Here is a 27,058-nt window from a genome sequence, read left to right on the forward strand (position 1 = left end):
AACTTCTGCTTAAGCAGCTCCAAAATTCTGGAAGATAGGAAAATGTGTGAACAATAGCCCTGTCCACATATTATGGCCAACGCTCGTACTGTCTGTACAGTGTACACAAGTACAGATATTCACATGTTAGTCACCTTAAGTGGCACAGCAGGGAAATGCTTGACTAACAAGCAGAAGGTTGCTGGTTCAAATTCCCACTGGTACTCTATTGGGCACACTGTTCCCTCTAAGGCGTTCCGGCAGCAGCGATATAGGAAGATGCTGAAAAGCCATCATCTCATACTGCGCGGGAGGAGGCAATGGTAAACCCCTCCTGTATTCTACCAAAAGAAAACCACAGGGCTCTGTGGGCGCCAGGAGTCAAAATCGATTTGACGGCACACTTTACCTTTATGTTGAATACAAGTACTGCAGTACACTTCCTATTTGTGTCTTGTCTTGCATTTCATGGGGCCTGTATCAAGCCTCACTTTGAAAATGAACCCAGTTACAGACAGTCACCCACACAAAAACATGTACAAGTGTACAGATATAGCTGAATGCAGCTACAACATAGTGTCTGAACAGGACTTTTCTTAAACAGTGTTCTTCTCTCCACACACAGACACACTAGGATAAAACTAGACATTCACTGGAATGCATGTTAAGAGATATGACTCCAACCCAAAGCGCCCCCTTTCCCTCTCAAAAAACAGACACAAGGTCCCCACCCCAGATCCTGATTGGGACTGTAATGTGTGCAGAGGGAACATCTTTCCCCTTGTGCCTTTTTCGAGTCAAAAATTTCCCCAAAGCAGCAATTATTTGCAGGTAACATATATGGAGAGGAGAATGTTTGGCAGGAAAATGGGATGAGGGGAAAAGCACTCCATCATCTCAATCAAGATCAGGCCCCCAGTGTCCGTTTTCAAAGGAAAACAAGGAGGCACTTCCAATTGGAAGCACAACTCTTTAGTAGGTGTTCTGATGAACATCTCAGCTGACCCCCAATATACTGGAATTTCCTCATCTCTATGCTTATGACAATCTACCTTGCAATTAGGAGAGAGAGAGAATGGTCATTCAATTAAAGAAACTTTAAGGCAATCAAATGAATCTTTGTCCCACTTATTTGGGAGTAAGCCCTATTGAACTCACCTGGACTTACTTCCAAGTAAACATGCATAGGATTACGCTATTAACTGCTTAAAGCTCCATAAGTTTGCATATCCTCTCTAATAAAACGCTTGGTGTCCGTCCGTGGAGGGACACCAAGCGTGCGTTCGTGCCTGGCCTGTTCTGGGCATGCCCAGAACAGGGCAAGGGAGGCACGAACGGCAGGACCCGGCGGCCATGTTGGGGCCGGGAGAAGGAGAAGTGGCCGCCGCCTACGCCAGGAGGAGAGTGCGGGAGAGGCGGCGGCGCAGCCGTGGCCACGGCCAGAGGTGGCGGTGGCTGTGACAGGGCAACTGGCGGCGGGAGTGCGGGTGAGGCGGTGGCGGGGCCAGAAGCGGCCGCCGCAAATAAAGGAGAGAGGCGCCGGGGGAAGAGGCGGCGGGGAAGCTGGCCGAGGTGGCGGCGGAGCCGCCGCCGAGGCCTGGCGCCGCCAGTAAAGCCGGGCGGGGGGGGGGAAACCTTGGGGCCCGATCCCACCATTCCCGTCCCCCCGCCAAATTACTAAGGGCCAAATTGGCCCTGAAAAATGCCGCCGCCGAACCGCCCTCCCAGCTGCCCGATCCCACCATTTGTACAGGAAAGAGGAGCTCGCCAGCAGAGCTCCTCTTTCTGCAAAGGCTCTTCTCAAACTGGCGCTTTGAGCGGAAAGGGCGTCCTTTCCGCTCAAAGCGCCAGTTTGAGAAGAGCCTTTGCAGAAAAAGGAGCTCTGCTGGCGAGCTCCTCTTTCCTGTACAAATGGTGGGATCGGGCAGCTGGGAGGGCGGTTCGGCGGGGGCCGAAAGCATTACTAGCGCCCGTTTTTCAACGGGCTAAAATTCACTTGTAACTAATAAAGGTCTGAAGGGGGAAAAGCATATGCATGTAACTAAATGAGCTCTAAAGGGCAAAAAAAAAACCACTTGCTTTGTTCTCAGATGGTGCATGTGTACATTGCAGCAGGCACCATCTTAGAAGAAGAATTCTTTCCTATGGGAAAGTGAAAGTGGGAATGCCTCTTAAGATGTTGCCTGACAACGGTCATACCCCCTTTAAAAAATCTTGCCTAGTGATGGGATCAGCTGGAGTGGGAGGCCATCTGGGTGTATAAGGGCTTGCTTCACCGCTTCCTAGATGGGTTGAAGGTGACAGTGCTGCTGGAGAATGTCCTGGCGGGGAGTGAAATACCTGCCCCTGGGATGGTGGGTGCCACTCTCATGGAAGAGCTGGCCACTAAGGATCTTGTGAGAGGAGAAGCTCTTGTGAGTTGGGGGTTCTTCCCCACACCAAGACAGCAAAGCTTGTCAGGCCCCCTTGAAGCCTGAGAGGGCAGATGATGAGGTGGCTGTTATGGAGAAGGGCTGAGGTGTCCAGAGAGGCATCAGCCTTGTGATTTGTGCTTTGCTGCCAAGCAGACTATCCAGTGAACCTGAAAGGGATGGGGAAGACAGGCCCCAAAGCCTCACTGCTTCCTATTCTTAGCTCTGAGACAACTAGAGGACAGGTGACTGAAGCAGATGGGAGACCGGACACCAATTAAATGATCCAAGGCCTATTCAAGTGACTAAAAGGGTGTTTTGAGAACTTTTGTGTTGAAAAGAGGTACTGTAAGTATTAGTAGTAGTTTGATTAATCAATTAAAGCTTGTAGCCCCTTGTAGCCATTCAGTTTCTAGGATTTAAAGGCCACAGTAGACGATAACATTAGAATTATGCCCTTGTGAAATGAGACACTGCTGCACCCTTGTGGCAATGAGACACAGGTACTCTCTATGCTATCCCTATTGGCCAGGAAGACATAGTCACATGTGAAAACCACTTGTCTACTCCAGGGGTTCTCAAACCTGGGTCTCCAGATGTTGCTGCTGGACTACAACTCCCATCATCCCCAGCCACAATGGTCTCTCCAGTGCCTTTGGCCATTGTGGCTGGGAATGAAGGGGGCTGTAGTCCAGCAACATCTGAGGAGGAGGTGGTGGTGGTCAGGTTTGAGAACCCCTGGCCTATTCTGGCCAGCAGCACCTCTTCAAGGTATCATGCAAGGTCTTTCCCAGTGCTAAAGTCCAAAACTCATTTAACCAGAGAGGCTGGAGATTGAACACAGGGACCTTCTGCATGCAAAGAATGCATTCTACCACCACCACCACCACTTCCTTATACATACAGAAAGGTAATTTCCACCATGAAAGTGTCAGTTCGGACAATTCAGATGTCTCTGGGATGAATGAATGTGGAGTTGCTCTCCCAGAACCAACACAGGTTATCTGGGAACAACATGGCAGTACAGCTGCCTTTTGTGGGAGATCTCTCTATAAAACTGAAAGTGTAAAAGCATGCATAAGAACAATAGTATCATCCTAAGTAAGAAATACTGAGAAGTAACTTATTCTGTTCCTCTTAGTCACAATGGTTTTCAACAGGGAAAACATTAAATCCAAGGTAACCCCATTGATTTCATGATTGCTCACAATCTACTCACTCAATCGAGACAATGATGGCATCCAGAGATTCGGCGATAGTCAAGCAGAGATTGTTATAGAAGCTCCCTCCTGGAATCAGAGAGGACCAATGATTAGGTGGAAAACATTTCAACATTTTTAAAGACACCCAACATATGCGGTCGCATTAGCTTCCTAAAGTCTTAAAGACCTTCACACACAAGACTTCATGCAAATGTGGAAAAAAGTAAAATCCAATCATTGTAATGGTGCCATGACTTCACAAAACAGCTACAGGACAGTTCATTACGTACATGTAGATTGAGCTAAGCTTCCTTTAATGATTTCAAGAGATAAGAAGTGACAAAAGCTGTAATACTATGTACAATTACTGGGAGTAAGCCCCATTGAATGTAATGGGACTTAGAGTAAATATGCACAGGATTGTTCGCATGCAAGTAGTTCCAACCTGTCCTCAGTGTGTACCCAAAACAGAAACTTATGCAGTGTGGAGAAGAGAGAATTGAAGCATTTTCTTCCTTCTCTCATCCTACTGGAACTTGTGGGTCAACCCACTGACTCGCTGTGGGTGTAAAGAAGGTATTTCTTCACACAATTGATATTATTAACTGATGAAGTCACTCCACAAAATGTGGTGTTAGCTACCAGCTTAGATGGCTTCAAAAGGGATTAAAGTTCATGGAGAAGTGGTCTATCCACACCTATTAACCATGATAGCTACATGAAGCCTCCATGTTCAGAGCCAGCATGCTACCCAATACTAGTTGCTGAGGTCAACAGCCAGAAAGGGCTATTGCTAACAGACTTCCTGAAATCATCTGGTTGGTCACTGAAGGAAACAAGATGATGTATTTGAAGGATCTTTGGTCTGATCCAGCAGGGCTCTTGTCAGGATCTGCCTGAACACTGACCCCGAGGGATCTGAAATGAAGGGGTGTCTATCCTGGATCTGTCAGAACCAGAGTAGCCAGAACCAGTTGCTCCCTCCAGTGAGTCCTGAAGCACTGACAACCTGGCACCCACTGGTGGGGTTCCAGCCCCTTCCCTAAAGGCCCATCCACCACCCCAGGTCAACAGAAGCAAAGGCGACGCCAAGTCAGGGCTGAGCTTGGGCTAGAGGCCTCCCTCCTGATGGGTCTACCTGGGAGGAGGGGGAGACATGTTTGGGTGCCTCCTCAAGAGGAGCGCTGCCTTAGGATCCAGAAAGGAGTGGGCCCTTGCAAGACACATAGATGCCTTCAGTTGTCACAAGCTCTTTGCTAGTTCAGCAACTCCTATTCAAGCACATGCTTTGCTACCCCACCTGACCCAGATCAGGCAGTTCTTAATGTGTGAACCAGCTGAACACAAATAGGGTCTGCAGCAATTTCTGCTGTCCCAGTGGAACTTTTTCCAGCTGCCACGAGCATCCCGAGATGTTCTGCCAACAGCTCTGTGCCATCATGCAAAATGTTGAGTTTTAAATTTTTTATTATGTCGCATATTTCTATAGCAGCCTTCATAAAAAAAACCAAGAACGAAATTTTAAAAAATAAGTATTGTGGTTCTCAGAGATATTTGGGACTGCATAGATCAGCCTTCAAGCTCTTCATAGGATAGTGATAGAGCTTTCTTTAGAAAATAACCCACAACAAAAACGCCACATCAAATCTGAAACTGGTGAGGAAGGGACACAATAGGGCACTGATGGCCAGCAGGAAGGTGATGTAGGGGCTGCCGAGGATCTTGTTAAAACCGTTTTCTTGTTTGGTATATTTGGTTGCTTTCATAATTTTTTTTTTGAGGTTTTTTATTTTTAGGACATAAATATCTTTGTTTTGGGCATTTTATTCCCCTTTTTCTCCTTTATGTAGCCTATGTTTTGTGTACAATAACTGTTAACACCACCTGTCAACCACTGCCCATGGTTTTCCTTGCTCCCTCCCTCTCCATCTTCTCCCAATTCTTTCTCTCCCCGCCTCCCCCCAGACTTCAAATGTTATTGGCTGTGCCCTGTTGATTGACAGGAGAACCACCTCCTTTTGGAACCTTTGTGTGAGTATTCCATGGCTGCAAAATGTTATGAGCTCTCTGCTTCTTTGAGAGCTCTTTCTCCCCCCCCACACAAATAATAGTTTTAGGCATATCTTGTGTTACCTCCCAACACCCCAAATGCACACACCCCCTTAACAGGAGCTTGCAAAAACTCTGTGCCTATACACATGCTCTGTTAGCAGCCAGCAATATTTTAATAGATAAACAGAACGTAGCTCCACTGGACACATACTTGCACTTGCCAAGGCCCACCCTCCTCCATGGATGTAAACCACACTGCGCCTCAGCTTTTTCTCCTTCTTGGCAGGAGGTTCATACACTCTGACCTCCACTCCATCGAACAGAGTATCCATTATCTTCGCATGCTCCGAGAATAGGGGATTCAGCTTGTCAAATGTACCAATCATAAAGTTCAAGACTCTCAAGTGATGGCCAAGTCCCAGGGAATGAGCCAGGTTGCACTAGGGAGGGAAAAAGTCAAGAGGAAAATAAGTTGATATAAAACAAATTTATAAAACCAAACACATTCTGCTATTTACATTAGAATATGCATTGGTTAGTGTGTCTTCCCAAAAGCCACACTGCAAAAGTTAACACACTATGCTGAACTTCCTTGTGTGTAGGTTTATTTCCTCTGTCATTATTAATTTTATCTTGCCTCATCATCAGAGCACCCAACAACCAAAATATAAACATCTCGAAGACTGATCATACGTGTTCGAACAGAAACACCCTGTAATAATGGCAAGTTCTCCTACAGAAAGAAAAGTAATATAACCTTGGATTCTAATTCCAATGATGAGAATAGTTAGACAATAGTTTTCCCCGTGACACTCTATGGATGCGAAAGCTGGGCTTTGAAGAAGCAAGACAGAAAAAGCATGGATGCTGTTGAACTTTGGTGCTGTAGAAGACTTTTGAGGATACCATGGACAGCCAGGAAAACAAACAAACGGATCATAGAACAAATCAATCCAGAATTGTCACTAGAGGCACAAATGACCAGGCTCAAACTATCATACTTCGGACATATTATGCAAAAACCTAGTTCCCCTGAGGAGTCCATAATGCTGGGAAAGGGTGAAGGAAAGAGAACATAAGAACAGCCCACCTAGTCCAGCATCCTGTTTCACACAGTGGCCCACCAGATGCCGCTGGAAGCCTACAGGCAGGAGTTGAGGGCATGCCTTCTCCCCTGCTGTTACTCCCCTGCAACTCGTACTCAGAGGCATCCTGCCTTTGAGGCTGGAGATGGTCTATAGTCCTCCGACTAGTAGCCGTTGATAGACCTCTTGTCAATGAAGTTATCTAAACCCCTCTTAAAGCCTTCCAGGTTGTTGGCTGTCACCACATCTTGTGGCAGAGAATTCCACAAGTGGATTATGTGTTGTGTGGAAAAAATACTTCAGTTTGCTGGTCCTAAATTTCCTGGCAATCAATTTCATGGGATGACCCCTGGTTCTAGTGTTATGTGAGAGGGAGAAGAATTTCTCTCTATCCACTTTCTCCACACCGTGCATGATTTTATAGACCTCTATCATGTCTCCCCGCAGTCGTCTTTTTTCTAAACTAAATAGCCCCAGGTGTTGTAGCCATGCCTCATAAGAAAGGTGCTCTAGGCCCTTGATCATCTTGGTTGCCCTCTTCTGCACCTTCTCCAGTTCTACAATGTCCTTTTTTAGATGTGGTGACCAGAATTGTACACAGTTCTCCAGGTGTGACCGCACCATAGTTTTGTATAAGGGCATTATAATATTCGCAGTTTCATTTTCAATCCCCTTCCTAATGATCCCTAGCACGGAATTGGCCTTTCTCACAGCTACCACACATTGAGTCCACACTTTCAATTATCTGTCCACCATGACCCCAAGATCCCTTTCCTGGTCATTAACCAACAGCTCAGATCGCATCAGCGTATACTTGGTTGGGGTTTTTCATCCCAATGTGCATCACTTTACACTTGCCAACACTGAAGCGCATTTCCCATTTTGTTGCCCACTCCTTTTGGAGCTCCTCACAAACCCTTTTGGATTTCACTATTAATTAATTAATTATTTTTATTAATTCAATTTCTACCCGAAAGAGTTTGGTATCATCTGCAAATTTCACCACCTTGCTGCGTACTCCTACTTCTAGATCATTTATGAATAAATTAAAAAGCACCGCCTTAGTGCAGATCCCTGGGGGACCCCACTTCTTACGCCTCTCCAATGTGAAAACTCTCCATTTATACCTACCCTCTGTTTCCTGTCCTTCAACCAGTTAGTAATTCACACATGTACTTGTCCCCTTATGCCATGACTGCTAAGTTTCCTCAGGAGTCTTTGGTGAGGAACTTTGTCAAAAGCTTTTTGGAAGTCCAGGTAGACTATGTCAACTGGATCATCTTGATCCACACACTCGTTGACACCCTCAAAGAAGTCCAAAAGGTTGGTGAGGCAAGATTTACCTTTGTGGAAGCCATGCTGGCTCACTCCCAGCAGGGCCTGTTCTTCCTTGAGGATGCTTTCCATCAATTTGCTGGAATGGATGTTAAGCTAACTAGCCTGTAATTTCCCGGGTTGCCCCTGGATCCCTTTTTGTAAATCAGTTTTACATTTGCTACTTTCCAGTCCTCCGGTACAGAGCCTGATTGCAGGGATAAGTTATATGTTTTAGCAAGGAGGTTGGCAATTTCACATTTGAGTTCTTTGAGGACTCTTGGATGTCATCTGCCCCTAGTGATTTGCTAGTTTTCAGTTTTTCCAGACAGTTTAGATCATCATCTCTTGTCACTTCTATCTGACTCACTTCATTAGCCTCCATCCCCCAAAAGCCTGGTTCAGGAACAGGTATATGCTCAGTATCTTCTGCCATGAAGACAGATGCAAAGAACTCATTTAGCTTCTCTGCAACGTCCGTATTCTCCTTAATAATCCCTTTCATTCCCTCATTATCCAATGGCCCAACAGCCTCTCTGGCAGGTTTCCTGCATCTGATGTATTTAAAGAAGTTTGTGTTATTCCCCTTGATGCTTTTAGCTAAATGTTCCTCAAACTCGCTTTTTGCCTCCCTTATTGTCACATTGCATTTCTTTTGCCAGATTTTTTGTTCCTTTCTGTTCTCTTCATTTGGACAGGCCTTCCAATTTTGGAAGGAAGTCTTCTTCCCTTTTATGGCTTCCTTGACTGGCATCCTCCTGGACTGAGTGGTACCTTTCCTCCTTTTGGGTATACAATCTAACTGGGCTTCTAGTATTGTGGTTTTCAGTAAACCCCATGCATTCTGGATGAAGTGACTCTCTTGATTTTCCCTTTCAGCTTTCTCTTCACCATACTCCTCATTTTGGGGAAGTTTCCTCTTTTGAAATTCAAAATGTCTTTGTTAGACTTCTTTGGTGATTCTCTCCCACATGTTTGCTGAATTTGATCGCACTATGGTCACTGTTCCCTAAAAGTTCGAAGACACTGACATCATGCACCAGGTCCTGGGTGCCACTCAGGATTAAGTCCAAGGTTGCCTTCTCTCTGGTTGGTTCCAAGACCAACTGTTCTAGGGCACAGAAGAAGAGGACGACCAGCAGCAAGGTGTATGGACTCGATTACAATAGCAATGAATGCACCACTGAGACCCCTTAAAGGCCAAGTTGAAGACTGATCATCCTGGAGAGAATCTATGTGGTCGACACCGACTTGACGGCACTTAATCAATGTAGCCTAAAGTATGAGACACACTTTCTGCTCAATACCAACTCTGTCTGGGCCAATAAAAGCCTTCCTAATAGTTACACTACTAAATTATATTTGTATCCTCCCTTTCTTCCAAGAAGCTCAAATGACGCACACAGAGTTTTCCCTGTATTGTCCACTATACCTTGTGGAGGTATGGTAAGCTAAGAAATAGGAACTGGCCCAAAATCATTTAGTAACTTTGAAAAGTCCATCTCCCTGAGGCTTGTGCAGACCTCTTATCATAATTAAGAAAGCACAACATGGGACTGTGCACTTTGTCCCTAAGGGGTATCCCCCCATCTTGCCTTAACCATGGTTAAGAGATAAGTCAGCATGACATAAGCTATTACTGAAGCTCACCCAACTTATTGAAGAGAATGCCTTCTTTGTCGCAAACCCACTGCCAACTAAGATTGTCAGAGGAGGTTTGTTTGCAGCTACTACTGGCTCATCTGGTGGTGACTCATATGCAAGCTTTTTCTGTAGTTGCCCCAGGGCTGTGGAACAGACTCCCTCTTGATGTTAGGGTTGCACCATCACTGATGGCCTCAGGAAGTGTATTGAAGACATGTTCAGTTGATTTTTAAATCTGATTTTAATTTTAATTCTTATTTATTTTTCTGTATAAACTGTTTGAGAACTTTTGTTGGAAAACAGTTTGTAAGTAGTAGTATTTGTTTTAACTGTTGATAGGTCTTTTAATTGATTGTATACCACCTTGAGACCTAGTTACAGGTGGTATATAAAAGTCTTGAATGAATGAATGACGTTTAAGTCCTGTATCAGCCGGTTACTTCTCTTGAGCATGATGTCATTTTGGAATTATTGATCTGACAGTGTTAAAAATCTGTTGAGAAGGACTGTTAAAATATGGTGATTATATTCAGAATTTCATCTTTAAAGTCCCCAAACATTTAAACCTTTTCCCCAGAATATTACAGTATAAAAAGTAGTGCATTCAGATAATTTCAGTGGCATGACTGTTTATGCAAAATTTGGTATCTATAGGTAATTGGGAAGTACGACTTTATTGGGCACCAACCAACCTTTTCAAAAGATATAATAAATGTTCTTTCGGGACTAAGCGTAAGATTAGAATAGATGGCCTACAAGGGCCCCTCCAACTCTATGATTCTGTGGTCAGCAGGGCACCTTCCATAATGGGTAATTTAATTAGCTAATTTGTCTGTTCCAGTTAGGTTTGCCAGCTTGTCAATCAGCCATTGTAGCTGCACCTTTCACTATAGCTTGATCTGCAGCAACTGGCAGGTAATCACTTTTGTCTCGACAGTATTAATCTCACCTGCATACTGTTGTAGCTTCAGCCACTCTTAAATGCACAGCTACAAGCCAAGTGAAAGGCTGACACCCTGTCCTTCCAAGTCCCTGAAGCCAGAGGGGCAGTATGTACCACAGTGACAGAGTCACGCAATACAGGGCCTGAGACCAAAAATTTGGCAGAGTGCCTGAATGGAGAAAAATGCACACCAGACAGAGAGAAGGACTAGAGAAAAAGAGAACCTTTAGCAGAAATTTTGCAATAGATCAGCTGTGCAGTGACTTGCCAGTTGCAAAATGCCTATTTTTAAACAGAAGCATCCCCCACCATTAATGATCACAACTTTATCCTAGTTGCATTAAACCTACAACTCTGTCTAACTGTGGTATTTTAAAATCAATGCATGGTGGTTTTCAGTCTGGGTCACAAGATCCAACTCTTCCAGCTAGAGCCAATTTGCAAATGCTTTGGAGCTCTTTGAACCTGGTTAAATCAAGGTCAGCACAAATGAACTGCAGCCAAGTCCTTGTCTGGATGCTGTGCTAAGATCCCCCCAGTGCTGATTTGGCATACCACTGCCTTAGCAGTAGTAACCACAATTCATAGCATGAAATGGACAGCCTCCCAATGTTCTATGTAGAAGAAAAATTAAAGTTGTAACAGGGAAAAGAAAAAACTCTAGCTGCATCCCTATGCATACTAACCAAGGAGTAAGCCCCACTAAAAAGTAAACATGTTGGGGCTTGTGATTATTTAGCAAAGCACCAAGGAAGATACCACTCCAGTTAGAGAGTGCAGTTTAGTTACATAGGAACAAAGGAAGCTGCCATATACAGGTGAAACTCGGAAAATTAGAATATCGTGCAAAAGTCCATTAATTTCAGTAATGCAAATTAAAAGGTGAAACTGATATATGAGACAGACGCATTACATGCAAAGCGAGATAAGTCAAGCCTTAATTTGTTATAATTGTGATGATCATGGCGTACAGCTCATGAAAACCCCAAATCCACAATCCCAGAAAATTAGAATATTACCTGGATCCAAGAAGACAAGGATTGTAGAATAGAACAATATCGGACCTCTGAAAAGTATAAGCATGCATATATATTCAGTACTTGGTTTGGGCCCCTTCTGCAGCAATTACTGCCTCAATGCGGCGTGGCATGGATGCTATCAGCCTGTGGCACTGATGAGGTGTTATGGAAGACCAGGATGCTTCGTTAGCGGCCTTCAGCTCTTCTGCATTGTTTGGTCTCATGTCTCTCATCCTTCTCTTGGCAGTGCCCCATAGATTCTCTATGGGGTCAGGTCAGGCGAGTTTGCTGGTCAATCAAGCACAGTACACTGTATACTTTTCGGAGGTCCGATATTGTTCTATTCTTCAATCCTTGTCTTATTGGTTGCATACAATATTCTAATTTTCTGGGATTGTGGATTTGGGGTTTTCATGAGCTGTACGCCATGATCATCACAATTATAACAAATTAAGGCTTGACTTATCTCGCTTTGCATGTAATGCGTCTGTCTCATATATCAGTTTCACCTTTTAATTTGCATTACTGAAATTAATGGACTTTTGCACGATATTCTAATTTTCCAAGTTTCACCTGTACAGAGTCAGACCCTTGGTCTATCTAGCTCAGTATTATCTTCACAGACTGGCAGCGGCTTCTCCAAGGTTGCAGGCAGGAATCTCTCTCAGCCCTATCTTGGAGGAAGTAAGCAAGCTGTTAGAGTGGCCCGATTTGGAAAAACAGACTTGGGAAGAACTAACATCGGGTTTGAGCAACAGAACCTCCTTTCGAGGTCCCAGAAATAAACCTTCAAGGAAACGGGACGGAACAGGTGCCCCCATACTAGGGAATTGGAACGTTCCCCTTCTCGTAATCAGGTTAGTAAACTTGTATGTCATTTATGCAATGCTCGTGCATTGGAATAGGGAAGGAAGACGCGACCAAGAGGTTCACGCAGATGAGACAGTAAATCTCTTCTGGAAAAGTTTGTATGGTTATGTGCAAAAAGACAAGAGTATCTCTTCTAAACAGCAATGGGACAAATTATGGAAATGGATGTTGGACATAACCCCCCCCCCACCCGATTACCTGATGTGCCTTGTAATCCCCCACCCCCGAGTTACAGTACTACCTGCATATACTTCATAACTTGTGTGTTTCCAAATTCTTGTGTGTAAATCTTTGTAGATATATCATGTACAAACAACCACTTTGTATATAATTGTGCTTTGGCAATGTACTGTATGCTTTGGTAGTTTGTTGGTTCAATAAAAAAATCTTGTCCTATTAAAAAAAAAAATCCAAAAAAAAAATCTTGTCCTATCTTGGAGATGCCAGAAAGGGAAGTTGAAACCTTTTGCTCTTCCCAGAGTGGCTCCATCCCCTGAGGGGAATATCTTGCAGTGGTCTCACTTCTAGTCTCCCATTCATATGCAACCAGAGTGGACCCTGCTTAGCTAAGGGGACAAGTTATGCTTGCTACCACAAGACCAGCTCTGCTCTTGTTGCAGCTATTGAAGTAACATGCATGGAGATCACTGTAGAGTCTAAACTAAATTGATTTATTGCTGAAGTACATTTGAGATTGGCTAGACCTATCCTATCTATCAGCTACATAATGAATAGATAGGGAGAGAGATAATGTTTCCATTTTTTCTCTAGGAGGAAAGGGAGAGGACTGACTCACTACCGGAAGTATCTGGTCATAGAGCAGAGGCAAGCAGGGACAGGTAAGGAGACCCTCATTAGCTACCTCTGCTCCCAATGCCCCAGTGGCCATTAGGATAGTTGGTGTAAAAGGTCAATGCAGTGGAACGCCATCTCCAACAAAACATGCATAATATTGTCCTATAAGGCTGTAATACAGGGGTAGGCAACTTTTGTTTTCCATATGTTGTTGTTCTGTTGTTATTACAGATATTTATATACCTCTCTTCAACCAAAGTTCTCAAAGTGGTTTACTCAGAAAAATACATACATAAATAAGATGGTCCTCTATCCCCAAAGGGCTCACAATCTAAAAAGAAACATAAGGCAGATACAAGCAACAGCCACTGGAGGGATGCTGTGCTGGGGTTGGATAGGGCCAGTTGCTCTCCCCCTGAATCACCACTTTAAAAGGTGTCTCTTTGCTCAGTTAGCAGGGGTTGTTCTAGAATTCCCATCATCCTCAGCCACAGTTTATTGCAATGAGGGGATGATGGGAACCGTAGTCCAACACAGATGGAAAGCCTAGATTGCCTATCCCAGCTGTAACGTATCCCACTGAACAAAGAGGGACTTACTAATGAGTAATGTATAGGGTCATGCCGCAAATTAAACTAGCTCATGTTCTGAGGAAACCAGTTTCATTCATGCCCAATATATGCCACCCCATATAAAAGGTATTGGGCAGCAGTGATGTGGATTTTCCAGGGGGGGGATGAATTGGAACACTTCCACTCATTTGCATAAAATTTGCATTTTTCTTTTTTAAACACACACACACACACACACACACACACACACACACACACACACACACACGTTTTACTGATGCCCTAAATAGATTGTGATTTGATTTGGCATGTTATTTGAACTATTTACACAGAACGCACCCACCCCACAAATAATACCTCCACCCTATCAGGCAGCCCTGGATGAATCTGATTACTTGGATCCTTTCCAATCTAGCTTTGGGCCTGGATGTGGGACAGAAACTGCATTGGTCACCCTGGTGGATGACCTATGTCAAGAGATAGACCGAGGGAGTGTGACTGTTGATTCTCCTGGACCTCTCAGCATCTTCCGACACCATCAACCATGATATCCTTCTGGATCGTCTCTCCAGGCTGGGACCTGGGGGCACGGTTATATGGTGGCTCTGGTCCTATCTAAAGGGTTGTACTCAGAAGGTGGTGCTGGGGGATGCCTGCTCTACCCCTTGGCCTATGGGGTGCCACAGGGATCTATTCTGTTCCCTATGCTGTTTAACATCTACATGAAACCTCTGGGAGAGGTCAATCTGCTATAATGACACCCAGCTCTACCCATCTTTTAAATCAGCAGACACCATGGAGGCAGTGGATGCTCTGAACTGGGGTTTGGAGACTGTTCTGGATTGGATGGGGGCAAACAGGTTGAAACTTAATTCAGATAAGATGGAAGTTGGTAAAACTGATCTGAGTTTTATCTGATCTGAGATCTGGGTTGGTAAAACTGATCTGAGTAGTGAGGTAAATCTGGTCTTAGATGGGGTCACACTCCCTCTGAAAGACAAATTCCACAGCTTGGGGCTGTTTCTCTTTACTAGCCTGTGACCCTACTTGGAGAAGTCAGACCTGACCTAGGTCACTCATGTTTTGGTAACATCCAAAATGGACAATTCACTCTACGTGGGGCTGCCCTTGAAGACTGTTCGGAAGTTTCAGCTGGTCCAGAATGCTGCTGTGAGGACAGTCGTGGATGCGAGCCGCTTCAAACCCATCCTGCAGCAGCTTCATTGGTTACTGGTCCGCTTCCGGGCTAGATTCAAGGTGCTGGTCTTGACCTTTAAAGCTCTACAAGGCTTTGGGCCAGAGTACCTGTCGGACCATATTCACCCATATGAACCTGCCAGGGCCCTCCACTCTGGCTCTACTCATGGCCCTGCCACTAACAGAGATCCAGTTGGCAGGGTCCAGAGACAGGGCTTTTTCCTCCCTGAAGAGTTCCGTCATGCTCCCTCCTTCAGTGTTTAAAAACAACACCACCACAAATATTTTTAAAGATCTGCTGCTTATATCTGGTAGGTTCTTTAATTTTTATAGTTCTCAGTTTTTAGCTTTTAAAGTAACTTTTAATTTGAAACTTGTAATTTTAAATGTGGTTTTAGCCTGGTATTTTAACGCATCTAGTCTTATTTTACATTGTATCTGTTTTATCAATATTGTGAGCCACCCTGAGCAGTAGTGTACTGGAGGAGAGGGGTATAAATATTTTCAATAAATAAAAAATAGTTTCCTCTCACTGTGTCTCAGGTCTTTTCTAGGACTTTGTCTACCTGTGACTGATGCTGAATCAGCTTGCTCATATCTTGCTGCCAACCTGGACATGTGCACTGGTGCTTTGGTCTCTTGCCATGTTGGGGTTTCTTGCATGGGAAAAATACCTCCAGGCCCCCTGCCTGATAAACAATTATGTACAGTCTGTTCTTCCTTGCATTATGTCCCGAGGTTAGAGTTGTTGGCTGATCATATGTTTGTACCTCTGCAGTTCAAACAAAAAAGCAAGGTCTCTCTTTTATGTTAAGAATCAAGGCACTTTGAACCAGGCTATATATATTTCATGCAGTCATATAGAACTCTTAACTTGCAGGCAGCTGTACAAAATGAATACAACTATTTATTTGAGAAAACATGTTTAAACTTGATTTTTTTTCAAAACTGTTTTTGCAAATAAACACATAACAGAATAATGGTAAAATGGAAGCAAAGATGAACTGTAGTGCAAAGGAAACAGAAGAAGCTTCCAGGAGAAAAACATTTCATCCTTGACATTTTCCTCCGTTGTCCTTGTTGCTGAACAGCAGCCCATGGGGCAGGCAAGCCTTTCTTGAGCACCAAGAGGACCACCAGTACTAAATCCTGTCCACTAATGTCTCCAGTTCCTCCTCCTCTTTTCAGATGGCTTACTGGAAAATAAAGTTTCTCTAAATCAGGACTGCACAACCTCAGCCATTGTTTAATTAGTTATTGAAACTTCTTCTATACTGCCTCCTCCAAAGACTCTAGGCAGTGAACAACAGAAATACCAACAATCAATATATATATATAAAAAAATTATTAAAGGGCAAACGCCTGGCTAAACAGGTGTGTCTTAAGAAGGGTCTTAAAAGCAGCCAGGGAGGGGGCTGAACGAATCGCGGGGGGGAGTGTTCCAAAGAAGAGGTGCAGCCACAGAGAAGGCCCTCCTATGGGCCCAGGCACCACACATTACACCAGGGCCTGGGACACTAAGGAAGGCCAGCTGAGAAGACCCTGTAGTTGTTGGACTACAACTCCCATCATCCTCGACCAATGGTCACTGTGGTTGGGGATGATGGGAGTTATAGTACAACAGCAGCTGCAGGACCAAAATTGTGCAGTTTTGCTCTAAACAAAGCTGGAGCAGAGTGGAGCCCTCACCGCCTCAGAGAAATCTCCTGTCCTGTGCCTGATTAATCAACTGGCTTTTGAAGTGTTGTTGTTGTTGTTGTTTATTTACGATCTTAGATCAAACATCAATTTTGAAGTGTTTACCTCTTGTGTTCAGGGGTTTGATTCAGGTTCAAGACAGCCAACAGTTTTTTTAGAAACTGGGGAACCCTCTGGGACCCATGCAACAGCACCTCCCTGTCTCCCATTTATTGCAGTGGGGCTTGAAGCTTCCAGTGGACTGGGCCCTGTAAGTACAAATTTAAAAGCACCTAGGAATGAAGAAACTTAATGTATTTCTCAAAGCAGAAAGTGCATTTACTGTTTAGTTTATTTATTTATTACATTTCTGTTGTATATTCCTGCAAGACCTCATTCTTTGTTGTTTCAAGAACAAGCCCTCAGATAAATGGGTGAAAGGGAAGTTTGTTATCATAGGATGCAAAATATATTCCTTACTTTTGCAAAAAAAAACAACAAACCAAAACAAAAAACCCCTTGCTTTGTGCAACTAAAAAGCCTTGAGGAGAATATACTGAGGCAAATGGTAGTAGGCTGAAAATACATTTAGAAAGTAGGTGAAAGTTCAACAGCCACATTTAAAGAAACATAAAACCAGCTGGGGGCAACAGGACAGAGGAGTCAGCTTTGCAGAAGCATCAATTATTAGCAAGGTGTGCTACATGAAAGGGTAACACTAGCTACAAAAAGTGTTTTTAAAAAGGGAGAAAGTTGGTTTTATATACACTAGATCACAAAAGAACTTCAAATCAAGAAACAGTATACCTGCTTTCTTGGACAAAAGTAATATGTCCTGAAACTTAAATTGATTTTGGGCAAAAAGATTAATTTAATCATGAAATCAATGGGGCTTAAGTTTATTTATCATATTTATAGACCACCTGCAAGGGCTTGGGCACAGCTGGCCCTCAGTCTAACAATCCGTTGCCACCAAAAAGACTATTCAACCGGTATGACTGCTTAGACTTACAGACTATCCTTGTGCCATCCCTGGGCAGGCAGATATCCCGCCCAGACGAGCAGTGGCTCCTGCCGGCAGCTCCAAGGGCCAGGGTGCCGGGACACACTGCCCCGACCCCCTGGAGCTCCAATAATGCACTGCGCAAATGTACAATGCATTATGGGGACCCCCCTCCCCTCGTCTGCCAACTGTGGCTGACACACGATCACATAAACGGAGTTAAAAGAGCGCTCACTCGCCTAACCCTGTTTTGAGGGGAGGCTCCATAGGCGGGTTTGCCACTGTGGTGCTGCCGGGGTTCACACGCATATGCAAAACGGGCTTGGCTCCCTTAGCTGAGTTTTGCACATGTGTGTGAATAGCCTTACCATGTTCTACCCAGGTTTGGGAGTGGTGTGTGCTCCCAATTTTCAGTTGTGTGGAAGCACGGTAAAATGAAACCTGGGGAGAAGTGATTGTGTGGAAGCAAGGTAGGAGGAAAAGCTACGGAGATATTCCTCCTACCTTGCTTCCACACAACCAAAAATTGGGAACACACACAGCTCCCAGACCTGTGTAGAAGACAGTTTTTGATTGTATGAATTAGCTTACTGAAGCCCTTTTCACAATTGGTGAGAAGAGCTGCCCTCTTTTTGCGGGGAGGAAGCCTGAAAGCGCTGAAAGCCTGAAACCTCCCCACAGACGATCACAGAGGCGTCACTGGGTGGGCGGATCACCCGCTCAGACGAGCAGCGGCTCTCCTGCGGGCCACCCGCACCTTGCTTGGTGGCTCCGGGGGTTGGGCTCATGGAAGCACCGTTGCAAGGTGCCCTGCCCCCCAAAGCCCAAATAATGCATGGTGCAAGTGCATGGTGCATCATGGGAGCCCCACCCCCAGTGTGCTAGCCGTGGCTGACACACGATCAAAAAAACAAGGGTAAAGGAGCACTTGCTCCCTTAACCTCATTTAAGAGGGTGGCTGTTTAGGGGGGCTTGCCACCATGGAGCCACTGGGCTCGCACTCAAGCCCACTGGTTTCCCCGAGTGTGCAAAACTGGGCTGGGCTCCCTTAGTCCTGTTTTGCACGCTCGTGAGAATAGCCTCACGGTCTCCCTTTTATTCAAATATAAAGGGATACCTTGGCCAATAAGAGAGTTTGTTACCTCAGGCAACTAGAACCTTCTTTCTCCGCCTGGAGACAACCAATAGTAACACACTTTACAACTTTCCCTCCAAAATTCTGCAGCTGACAACTTTTACCTCAGAGCTCCTTGTCGGAGGTAGCAACATTTTTTAACCCTTACAGAGCTTGGAGTGGACACAGAATAAGGCAGGCACAAAACAAGTTACAAGCCATAAAACAAGAATGTGAAGGGGTCATTCCTTCACACCACCTGATGTGTATCCCTAGGTTGTGCATATAGTTTATCGTACAACAGGATAACACAATTAAAACCATTTTACAAAGCAAATGTAACATAAAACAAGCAATTTAAAACTGATTAACTAAAAGCCCGAGAAAACAGGTGTGTCTTAAGGATCTTTTTAAAAAGAGCCAGAGATGGACAGGGAGTACATTCCAGAGCCCTGGGGCAGCCAAGAGGAGGCCTGATCCGGAGTAGCCACTAACTGAGCCAGTAACAACTGTAACCGGATCTCCCCAGATGATCTTAAAAGGCGGGAGGTTCCCTCCAAAGGAGGCCCTCTCTTAAATACCCTTAATACAGTTAGTTGTGATTAACTAGTCTCATTGAGTTCAATAATGTACAGTTAAGACTGACTAGTCTGGCTGCAGCCCACTGAGATTATCTGTCAATCTTCCTTTCAAAAGATTAATTCTCCTTACTTGCACAGAACAAGTCAGCCTATGGATTTATTTCTTTTTCGCTGTTGGAGCTGGCTCCCCCCATAATACACCAGGAAGGCACATTGCTCCCAGAGCATAAAGGAGTGATCCAGCTGATCCCTTCATGCTTTGGGAAGGGTGCCTCCTTCTCAGTGCATTATGGAGCAAACAGGCCAGCTACAAACAAATAAAAAACACATCGCTGCTTCCCTGTTGCAAAAAACAACACCATGTCTTTGTTGGGGGACCAGTGTGCACCATTTTTTAAATCTAAGTTTGTCTCCAGATGAAAAGAAGTTGAGCAACATTATTCTAGGCTACTGTAACCCATTATTCACAGCTAATAATAGCCCTGTTCAGATATTATGTTATGTATGAGTACTGGTGCCTATACATGTACATGTTTTTCTGTGAATGATTGTACATATATTAATTTTAAACCAGGGTAGAGACCTCATCAAATGCAGGATAAAGAGAGAAAATGTACTGAAAATATGTGCGAATGATTTTGAATCAACTTAACAATTATCTGCATTTTTCTGGTCCCTGGGAGTACTGGAAAAAAGCTATCAGTGTCACTACGGATCTGCTAAGTGTGCTTTCATACTTCCTGTGTTGTGACACCGCAGTCCCTGCACTGATAGCAAGGTAGCGTTCACATTTCCAATGTGTTCTCTTGGATTCTATCTTTGTGTTATAGTGCTACAACACTGCATGTGCATCGCAAAAAAGTAGCTGTATTTTCCCATTGTAGGAGTTTGGGATTCTGGGGATCATTTTCAACACGATCCTGCCAAGCCGAAGCATTTTACCACTGTTGTAGCATGTGTAAAGTCTTTGTCTCCTAGCAAGCTCATGTGAGGGAAAGAAATACTGAATCATCACTGCTCAGCTGCATGACTAGGCTTCTCCTAAAACACTTCTGAATTTTTGTTAAGTGCAAAAATGGCTGCCACCACTCCCCATTTATCAATAGAGCTGCCACCACCCCAGGCTTGGGGTAGAATTCCCAGGGAAAACTTTATTTTGCTACTGAAAGAGTACAACAGTCTTCCATGTGGAAGCCTGCACGTGGTGAGGACACTGGTAGCTGCTGAACGTCTGAGGATGTGGTTGCACCACAGAAAAATCCCCCTTCAGCCCCCTGTTTTCCTGATTCCAGAAATCAACTCGAAGAGGCTTGTAAAATTCAAAGAACAAAAAGAAAAACAGTTTCATTTCCAATACTACAGACTGCTTCTGTCTGAGGTTTCCTCAGCTTTTATATACAGTTAAGAATACTCAGTAGGCTACAAGAATACTTCAAAAAACACCCCAAATGATGTTGGGGCAGCACACCTTATAAATTGTGGTTACCCAGTTGCAAAGAAGAAATATGTAGAAAAATACAAAAGCACACTTAAATGCTTCCAGAGTCTTTTGTAATGCCCTGGCTGGATGGACGCAGACTAGTGTTTCTTAGTTTAATTACGTTGTAGGTAAACTATAATAGAACAGTATCAGGAATATGCAAAACACACACACAAAAGGAATATCACTTCAAACACAAAGTCTTACTAAACGACTTTCTCCTGCCCTAAACTTCCAAAGCCAAAGCCCAGGCTTCCTTTTCTTGAACTCCCCAAACTTCAGTTGAGATTCAAGCCCCTGCTGTTCTATCTTCCAAGAGCTACAGTCATCCTCCTTCAGCCATCCTCCATGGCTACATTTATTTATTCATTCATTCGATTTCTGTGTCCTTCTCTAACAAAGAACTGCCTTCTTCCTCCCAAAAGCACTCTAGGTCCCACTCATCTGATTGGCTGAGCCCTGGGGATCACTTCCACTTAACTCTTTTAACGGGAGGGGTGGCTGATCACTACAGTGTGTAATCTGGAAAGCGCCCTGGTCTAAATAAAAAGAGGCATACTTTGCTAAACGTTCTCACTGTTGACTCTGGGTCTGGCAACCCTACCTTCTAGTGCAAGGATTCCTAATTTGGGTCCAAATATGTTGTAGGACTACTTCCATTATCTCCAGCAATAAAGGCCTTTATGGCTGGGGATCAGGGCTCCAGAAACAAGTGAAAAAAGTGACAAGTGTCTGTTCTAGTGTAGAAGAGGCTACATTCCTAAGAAGAATTCCCAGGAGGAAAGCTCAGATACTATGTTTCTTTCTACCAAACATATGTATGGCAGCCAAAAGACATGAAGAAAATGTATGTGTGCAAATATGGATCTAGGCACTATCTTTAGGCATAGTGAGTTTGCATCACTGCCTATATAACTGCTGATATAACTTAGGGCATGAATACAGGGTTGCTAGTAAAGTTTGCTATAAGTTATCTATATGAGCACTTATAATACACCTACAGGATGGAGGAAATATCTGTTTATATATTCTTACATTTATACCCCATTTTCCTCTAAGCAGCCTAGTGTACATAGTCATTGTTATCCCCACAACAACCCTGTGAGGTAGGTTAGGCTGAGTGACTGGCCCAGAGTCACCCAGTAAGCTTCATGGCTGAACAAGGATTTGAATTTTGGTCTCCATGGTCCTAGTCCAATACTCTAATTACTGTACCACACTGGCTCATTAGCAGCCTACTTTGCAGTAAGCTTATGAGATCACCCAGCATTCCATGCATGCCCCACCCCCCATCATCAACTTAGGCACAGCTCAAGGGCATAATATTATCCACCCTGATTCAAGATGGCGGACATGTGAACGTTTGAGGTGCAAGTGTGAACCGATTGGTTCCCTTTGCTCAACTGAATACACCTCAAACATAGTTTGTGATGATATCATCCACCCCAATTCAAGTTGGTGGCCGCATGTTTGAGGTACAAGTAGGCTAACCTGTGAATTGCCTAACCCATTTGGAGCAAATTTGGCTTTTAGGAAACAACTAAAGATACATCTCTTTAGCCAAGCTTTTTAGTTATTTGGTAGTTTTTATGGGTATTTTAATTTGATATTTTTATATGTTTTAATTGTTAAAACTTCTTGGTTTTATTACTGTAAACTAACTAGAGATTTTCTAGTGGGCGATATACAAATATGTTAAATAAATAATAAATTGAGCTCAGTTGTAGGGGCAGGAACATAGGAAGCTGCCATATACTGAGCCAGACCATAGGTCAATCTATCTCAGTATTGTCTACCCAGACTGGTAGCAGCTCCTCCAAGGTTATAGGCAGTAGTCTCAGCCCTATCTTGGAGATGCTGGGGAAGGAACTTGGAACCTAGACACTCTTCCCAGAGTGGCTCCATCCCCTAAGGGGAATATCTTACAGTGCTCACACTTCTAGTCTCCCTTTCATATGCAACCAGGGTGGACCCTGCTTAGCTAAGGGATCAACCCATGCTTGCTACCACAAGACCAACTCTCTAGTGAAAGGCAAGTAAGCAGATTACGGTAGTTCTTACTAGAACAACTTGTTTTCGTAAGAATGTGGTTCTCTGAAGCAATGGTTTAAGAAGCAATGGTTTCATGCAAAAGGTTCCACACTCCTTCCCTGGCATCTCCAAGATAGGGCTGAGACTCATGTCTCTAACCTTGGAGAAGCTGCTGCCAGTCTGTGTAGACCAGGGCTGCACAACTTCAACTCTCCAGCTGTTTTTGGACCACAACTCCCATCATCCCTAGCCACAGTATCCAATAGTCAGGGATGATGGGAGTTGTAGTCCAACATCTGCAGGAGGGCTGAAGTTGTGCAGCCCTGGTGTACTAAGCTAGATAGACCAAGGGTCTGACTTGGAATAAAGGCAGCTTCCTATGTTCCTATGACATCAGTCCATTGGCCATGGTCAAATATCCCATGAAATGCTGTTGGGCGAGGGGCAACCTATCCTTTTTATTGCATCACAGAACCATCCAAGAAACAAAGGTTGAAAAAAATAGTATGAACCTATGAAACTGTTTCCCATTGAGTCAGACTATTAGTCCATCAGTACTGACTGCCAGCAACTTTCCAGGCTTTCAGAGAGAGGTCTTTCCCAATTCTTCTGGAGATACTAGCAACTGAACTATGAACATGGAAAGCCTGTGCTGTATCATGAAGTTACAGCCCCTCCCATAAACAGATAGGGCTTGATTTGGGAGCCAGAGATCCCTCATTTCTGGGTTAACTGTTTCAAACTGAATGGAGTACTTCAGGATGGTGTTGCTGACCACGCAGACCATTTGCTGACCGGAGATGGAAGTTTGGGGTGGTATACAAATCTGATAAACAAACAGATGCCCACGCATGTGTGGACACCATGTGTGTCCCGGCGCTGCGCACGGGTTCTTGGGATGAGTACCGCTGCAGCAGTAAGCAGTGGCGGAGAGCCGGTAAGGACCTGCTCTCCACTTTTTTTTTTAAAGATCCCACTCCCCTCCCTGTGGTGCCGAACTGGTTCAGACCTAGTCCAAACTGGTCTGGCACCGAACTGGTGCACGGACCTTGGTTTGTGCACATCCCTACTTCGACAGCAGCATTAACTTTGCTCAACATTAAAAACATATAAAGCATGGAAAAGCTTAGAGCACACCACTAGCATTTTTCAATTATTTATTAGGGAATAACTCATCATAGTGGGACAAGCTATTTAGAGTTAGCTTGTACAACTTGTGGGTTGCAAGACATAGAAGTTGGACCATCAGGGGCTTGATAAACACCTTCCTGTGCCTGGGACAGCAAGAACAGGGAAGTATGTGGATGAGTCAAGCACAAAGCCAGACACAAAACACAGCTGATGAGCTGTGTTTACACTATTGGGTCAGAAGTTATGCTGATCTGGAGCAAATCCTATATAAAAATCTGCCAAGGACTTTACACCAAAAAGCTTAAGTACTTTGTTCACGTTACTATATGAAAGCAGCCCCTTCTCACTTCTCTGGCCTTCCCTAGTTTTTAGATCTCCTTGGACCAGATTTCCCCAGCCTCAAAATCTCTGTTGCCCATCTAAATTTTCTATTAACAGGATACAACCTTCCTGTTCACAGGTTCTGTGCAATACCTGGGTTGCCACCAGATGAGCTGGGCAAAATCCAAAGTGCTGGTAATTACCTATAAAGCCCTAAACAGAAATGATTCAACTAGGTCATGGATTCCCAACCTCTGATACTCCAGATGTTGTTGAACTACATCTCCCATCATCTCCTGTCACAACACATAATAGCTGGGGGGTGATGGGAGCTGTAGTTCAGCAACACCTGGATACCACAGGCTGGGGACCCCTGAGTTAGGTGCTGCCTATCAATACATTTGAAATATTTATTGATGCTGGTGTTCAGGAATTTTATTTTTCTGCAGTGTAAAGCGGTAAGTGCAGCTTCTAGGCAGGTTGAGCTTAGTACCTGAAATCAAGATTTGAGACTCCCAGTGGGGCAGGTAGCAAAACACCATCCTTAATCCTGAATTGTCAGAGTCATTTCTCTACGCTTACGGAGCAATTTCCGGGCATTATGCAGATGAATTGGCAGACTAATATTTGAAAGCTCCCTGCATCTAGCAAAACCCTGTGCCCAGCTTCTCCCTTTGAAGAACTACATGTGGGGAGTTGTTTCTAAATGAGTGTGCATGTCAGCTGTGTTTACACTACTGGGTCAGAAGTTATGCGATTCATAAATATCACCCCCCTGCTGCAGTTTGAAGTGGCATCATCTAGAATTCCACCATCTGATTTCACCTAATGAGTCCAACAGTGTTCAGAGGGAGCCAGCTAGTTGTACTAACAACAGACAGGAAACAAGAGGGTAGGTATAAATGGAGAGTTTTCACAATGGAGGGAAGTAAGAAGTGGGGTCCCCCAGGGATCTGTACTGGGACTGGTGCTTTTTAATTTATTCATAATGATCTAGAAGCGGGGTAAGCAGTGAAGTAGCCAAATTTGCAGATGATACCAAACTCTTTCGGGTAGTGAAATCCAAAACGGATTATGAGGCGCTCCAAAGGGATCTCTCCAAACTGGGAGAGTGGGCAACAAAGTGGCAAATGCGGTTCAATGTTGGCAAGTGTAAAGTGATGCACACTGGGATGAAAAACCCCAACTTCAAGTATACGCTGATGGGATCTGAGCTGTTGGTGACTGACCAGGAGAGGGATCTTGGGGTCGTGGTGGACAGCTCCTTGAAAGTGTTGACTCAATGTGTGGCAGCTGTGAAAAAGGCCCAATTCCATGCTAGGGATCATTAGGAAGGGGATTGAAAATAAAATGGCTAATATTGTAATGCCCTTATACAAAACTATGGTGCGACCACACTTGGAGTACTGCGTACAATTCTGGTCACCACATCTAAAAAAGGACATTGTAGAACTGAAAAAGGTGCAGAAGAGGGCAACCAAGATGATCAGGGGCCTAGAGCACCTTCCTTATGAGGCAAGGCTACAGCACCTGGGGCTTTTTAGTTTAGAAAAAAAGACGACTGCAGGGAGACCTGATAGAGGTCTATAAAATCATGCATGGTGTGGAGAAAGTGGATTGAGAGAAATTCTTCGCCCCCTCCCATAACACTAGAACCAGGGGTTATCCCCTGAAATTGATTGCCAGGAAATCTAGGACCAACAAACGGAGGTACTTTTTCACACAATGCATAATCAACTGGTGGAATTCTCTGCCACAAGATGTGGTGACGGCCAACAACCTGGATGGCTTTAAGAAGGGTTTGGATAACTTTATGGAGGAGAGGTCTATCAACAGCTACTAGTCTGTGGGCCAAGTCCAGCCTCAAAGGCAGGATGCCTCTGAGTACCAACTGAAGGGGAGTAACAGCAGGAGAGAGGGCATGTCCTCAACACCTGCCTGTGGCTTCCGGCGGCATCTGGTGGGCCACTGTGTGAAACAGGATGCTGGACTGGATGGGGCTTGGGCCTGATCCAGCAGGGCTGTTCTGATGTTCTTAGACAGGCAGTGTGTACACATGGCAAAGGCCTCTGAACTCTCAGCCCCTTGGCTTTCTGACCCAGTCCTACCCTGACTGTTGCCTAACACTGCAAACACAGAGCCGCCAAGTGCCTACTGCACCAGCTTATCCTTGAACAAAGCAGATTAAGGTTGCTACCTCCTAACAAAGACAGCCCGGCTTATTGTTTTAGAGCTCATCAGCTAGAAGACATTCTGGGATTGGATTAAGCGGAAGGTGCAGAGTAGGCACCCAATTTTAGACTGGTTTACACAATCAAGATTCAGGGGCTGCTATTTTAGGGTAAGACTAAGACGACAACAAGGGGTATTGCTAGGTACTTAAAAAATCTGGGCCCTGGGTCCACAGTCCCCCTCACCTTTGATAATTCAACTCAGTCATATCCCACCAAGGATAATTACATGTGTGTTTGATCTTATAATGCAGCATCTATGAAAGTGGAAACAGCAGAGGCTAGGAGCAATCTCTCATGCTCTGTGCAGGTGCCTCCACTGCTGCATTTCCTTTCTGGAAGAAGTCATGGAGGAGCGACGTGGCTGATGACATACAGGGCTCTGAGCAATTCACTGGGGGCCTGT

At 44.5% G+C, this 27,058-nt stretch overlaps 1 protein-coding gene across 8 annotated transcripts in view; it reads right to left on the bottom strand.

Annotated features, from left to right (window-relative positions):
- The window catches only part of NCEH1 (neutral cholesterol ester hydrolase 1), a 47,547-nt gene that overhangs the window by 14,580 nt on the left and 5,909 nt on the right, over positions 1-27,058 (bottom strand). Inside the window, exons 1-5 of one of the 8 annotated variants that reach the window (XM_053310422.1) lie at positions 19,589-19,725; positions 16,887-17,029; positions 15,650-15,855; positions 5,856-6,084; positions 3,610-3,679 (exon numbers count right to left, since the gene is read on the bottom strand). In XM_053310422.1, the coding sequence (XP_053166397.1) occupies positions 3,610-3,679; positions 5,856-6,084; positions 15,650-15,679 (329 nt within the window). In that variant the 5' untranslated portion in view covers positions 15,680-15,855; positions 16,887-17,029; positions 19,589-19,725. Of the gene's footprint in view, positions 1-3,609; positions 3,680-5,855; positions 6,085-15,649; positions 15,856-16,886; positions 17,030-17,772; positions 18,837-18,905; positions 18,974-19,588; positions 19,726-27,058 lie in introns of those variants that run through there. The other 7 variants (XM_053310421.1, XM_053310423.1, XM_053310417.1 and 4 more) reach the window with 7 other exon arrangements.

The sequence above is a fragment of the Hemicordylus capensis genome, chromosome 3 (assembly GCF_027244095.1).
Source record: "Hemicordylus capensis ecotype Gifberg chromosome 3, rHemCap1.1.pri, whole genome shotgun sequence".
In the NCBI taxonomy this organism is placed as follows: Eukaryota; Metazoa; Chordata; class Lepidosauria; order Squamata; family Cordylidae; genus Hemicordylus; species Hemicordylus capensis.